This window comes from Papaver somniferum, chromosome 6 (genome assembly GCF_003573695.1).
Source record: "Papaver somniferum cultivar HN1 chromosome 6, ASM357369v1, whole genome shotgun sequence".
NCBI lineage: Eukaryota > Viridiplantae > Streptophyta > Magnoliopsida > Ranunculales > Papaveraceae > Papaver > Papaver somniferum.
Window position 1 is genome coordinate 21220919 of NC_039363.1, and position 4138 is coordinate 21225056.

The following is a 4138-nucleotide window of genomic DNA, read 5'->3' on the forward strand; positions in this document are numbered from 1 at the left end:
TGATCTTTAACAATAACTAGAATTGATATTTAATCTCTCTTTTATCAAAGGCCCTAAGATACCTTGATCGCAAGTATATCCCGCAAATCTCCTCTTGTCATCAACAAACACATTAAAATATGTGAATTCTTCCGTGAACAGCAACCGTCTTTTACTTCTCAAATCCACTTCTTCTCTTCAATTTCTTTTCATCACTAAAGCTATCATGCTTTTCAGACAATATTTGCATCACTAAAGTCGACATGCTTTTCAGATAGAGATGAAGAAATAAAAGTAAATAATGAGAAATAATCTGCCTCCAACACTTTTGCCATGTTTCCTCTTCTTTTATTCCAAATGGCTCCAGAGTACCTAAACACTCAAAAGCAAACATAAGATACATAATTTACAAGAAAACTTAGCTAAGAAATCATAAACAATAGATAAATATTAAGGTGTTTTAGACACCTATCAGCTCCCACCAAGAGATTTCTACCCTACTAGTAACCAAATGCCTATTATTCCAATGCTTAGTCTTAGGCTCATGGTCGTAAGCAACAACCAACGCCTTTTTGTCCGACTTGCATTTCTTTAATTTATATTTGAACAGTGGTACATAATCCTCATCAGGTGAATCTTGCATATACCCAATCTGATACATTACTCTATGCGGATTGTACATTGAGTATCCATAAGGGTAAAACAGAGGGCCATGGTAATATGCAAGATCTTGCAATCGTACTACTCTATCTCCCTTGTAGGGATCAAAGGTTACCTCTTCGGCTGTCATGTTGTCCAATTTTTGGCGCATGGCTAGCAATTTCAACTTCTGCGCTTCCTCCTTATCCTGACTTCCAGTGTACGTATATCGGGTTCCTCTTGGTTCAGTATTGTTCCATGTTGGCTGCAATTGGATGTCTCCATCGCCTTTGGTCAATGAAGGGAAATGCTCGTAAATCCACACCTGAAACAGCATCAAAACAATAAAAATAATGTTAAATATAAAAATATAGAACAACAAATATTACGAACAACGAACAAATTTGATAACTCAAATTACCTGAAGTAAAGCCAAATTCCCGTTCATTTGAGAAGTTCTTTCTCGGGATTCCTTTGCTAGCTGAGCGTTCAAATGTGCTACTATGGCAGTCCCCCACGAATACTTACTCACCTCCTCCAAGGGATCCAAAAATTGAAGAAGGTTGACGCTGACTCTGTTTCCTTTGCTATCGGGAAATATAACGGAAGCAAGGACATACAACAAGTATGCGTCTGCCGTCGAACGAGATTCAAAATCAGAGAGTAGTTCATTGTCTCCGTCTTTCTCAAGTGACCCCGCATACATCTTTCTAATCTCAATAAGTTTAAACTCTTTCTTTGGGTACTTCTTTCCCATCACAAACAGGCCATACGTCTTCTTTTCATCCCATCCAAACAACTTCTCCGTCAATTCATAAAAAAATTTCCGATCTAGGTTTTTCTTGAACTTGTCCTCCGTGGATTTTCCCTCTACCTGCAATCCTAGAATCTGTTCTGCATCTTCGGGAATCAATGCCATCTCGACAAAAGGGAATTGGAATGTATCGACCTCTCAGTAAAACATGATACTGCAGCCTTGTCATATGCAATCACGGAGTTTTAAACGGCAGTATACAAACCTGAGTTTTCAACAATGGATCTCACTATTGGACATTCACCTTCTAGGGGCCATTTTTTCATTTTTGCATAAGAATATTGGTCTCTAAAAAGATGTGTGGCATTCTTATGATCCTACGAAAGACAAACAAATAGAATTAAAACATAAGAAATTAAATATCAACAAATCATATGAAAATCAAAGTTAAGATTGTTACAATTGTCTCATTGATGGTACGGGACCACGAGCTATCATATCCGAATAGAACTTTGCCGCCATCTTTAGGTTCACCTCTTGCTTTCCCACCGGGTAGACGAGTAAGCTGCAAACGCATGGGTGGAATGTGTCGCGCGCTTGGTTTATTTGGGACTTTCTCCTTTGACTTCGGCTGTGGTTGTGGCTGTGGTTGCGCAACATCCTCTCATCCTCCTGAATCTCCTCCTCCTCCTCATCATCATCATCACCGCTACTACCATCATTTCTTTCCTTACCATTTCCATCATTACCATCCTAATCATCCTCTTCATCACTGCTACCACCATCATTTCCATCCTCATCATCATAATTACCTTGATCATCATTACCTTGATCCCCCTCTTCCTCTATCTCTGCCACCTCATTATCACCATTCAATCCATCACCACCATTACCATCATTCCCTCCATCACCACCATTACCTTGATCACCATCCTCATCATCATCATAAGCATCATATTCACCTACTAAAGGAATTTCTTCATGTTCCGCGACTTCTTATTCTTCATCGCTTGGGGTTGTAGATATAACAGCAGATGATGAAGACGATGATAATATTCAAGTTCCTAAAAGAGCCCGTTATATCAGAGTAATTATGTTGGAACTGAGTCTAGAGGAATCATCACATGGTTCTTTGGGTTGGAGGATAATTAGGGCTACCTCACTCGGTGTTTTTCCTCGTAATAGACCCGCATTTAGGTATTTTTGGTTGTGGTGAGGTCTGGATGGAGGAGTTACCAAGACATTCTTATCCTTTTTATTCTTGTTACTAAAAGGCCAACAACAAAAATATTCAAGAGTCGTCAGAAGAAATTCCTAAAATAAACGACTCTTACAAAAACTAACGACTCCATGTATATCATTAACGATTTTCATTTAATGCTTAACGATTCAAGCAATTTTTCTTAACGATTCTTCCTATTTTATAGACAGAAGACCAAACATGTGTGGTGCAGAGTCGTTTACTTATAAAATTGGTCGTCCACAAAAGTCGTTAACTCATTCCAATTATGTGGACGACTTTTTCATTATTTGGGACAGAGTGGTGGTTTTGAAAATCACGGAGTCGTTGATTAATAAAAATGGTCGTCATAATAAATCACACAGGGGTCGTTTTCACCTAAATAATTGGTTAACGATTTCTTGATGATGTCATCATGCATGTCAGAAAATCGTTAACAAAAAACAATTGGTTAATGATTCTACCTAAAAAAAAAACCTACAGCAGGAATCGTTTTCTCCTCCACCCTAATGGTTGACGATTTCTCCAAAGTCCAACATGCATATCAAAATTCGTTAACCAAACATGAAAAATCGTTAAGCAAAGATGAAAAATCGTTAGACATTCAAACTTACTGCTTAACGACTACCATTCTGAGAAATCAATTGCTCCGATTCAAACCCTAATTTTCAGCAGAACATCAAATTAAATTGAAAACCAAGTTAGAGTTGGGGGTTTTAAAGGACATAACATCTAATTGGAGCCATTTGTTTGTCCGTAGGTTTTGATTTCTTACTTGTACTCGAATACTCCTTCGCCGCTTTAACGGTATCAACGAGATTGGAAATTTGACTGGCTAGTCTCGCAGTCTACTTCGTACGTGCCATGTTTGTAGAAGAAGTTAATCGTCGATTAAAATTTTCGCATCGACGATTTCGACGATGAATCAGATGAATTTTTTTTCTCCACTGTTGTTAATGGAGGATGAGGAGAATTGATATAGGGAGGGGGAGAGGAGAAGAAGAAAAGTTTTGTGTTAGATTGAAATGGGGGCCTAACTTAAGTCTTAATAGGATTTTAGGGTTCTTTTTCTGAGAAGGGTAAAATGGTACTTTCACCATCATTTTGGAAACCCCCTAACTTTTTTGGTGTGGATATAAATTTGGTGAGTCCCCCAATTATTTTCCAGGGCCCCCAATTAAGCTCTCTAGTTTAATCTGTGTTTCCAGGGGCCCCAATTAAGCTCTCTAGTTTAATCTGTGTTCCCAGGGGTTGTGCTCAAACTCAGTTGAGAAGATAGCAAGGGGAATCTGTGTCTTACAAAAGGTCTGAAATACAGCTGGAAGTAAGTGGTCTATTCGATGTGGATATGTGGGTGTTGAAGTGGAAGTGGAAGTTGTATGAACGTGACTTGAGCTGTGAACTGGATGGTTGCTGAAATTGCAGGGTAACTGAGAATTGCAGGCTTGAGCTGAGAGTTATTAGTAGTGATGATTTGATGTTGTTGCTAATAGGGAAGTGTTGAGTTGGAGGCCAAGATCAACATG

The 4138-nt window shown here is 38.6% G+C and overlaps 1 protein-coding gene across 1 annotated transcript; it reads right to left on the reverse strand.

Annotated features, from left to right (window-relative positions):
- Window positions 1-439: 439 nt before the first annotated feature.
- On the reverse strand, window positions 440-1537 carry LOC113290632 (protein MAINTENANCE OF MERISTEMS-like). Its single transcript, XM_026540214.1, has 2 exons — window positions 1040-1537; window positions 440-943 (listed from the first exon to the last, which is right to left on the reverse strand). The coding sequence occupies exons 1-2, from the start codon at window positions 1535-1537 to the stop codon at window positions 440-442; spliced, it is 1002 nt and encodes a 333-aa protein (XP_026395999.1).
- Between the last annotated feature and the right edge of the window lie 2601 nt (window positions 1538-4138).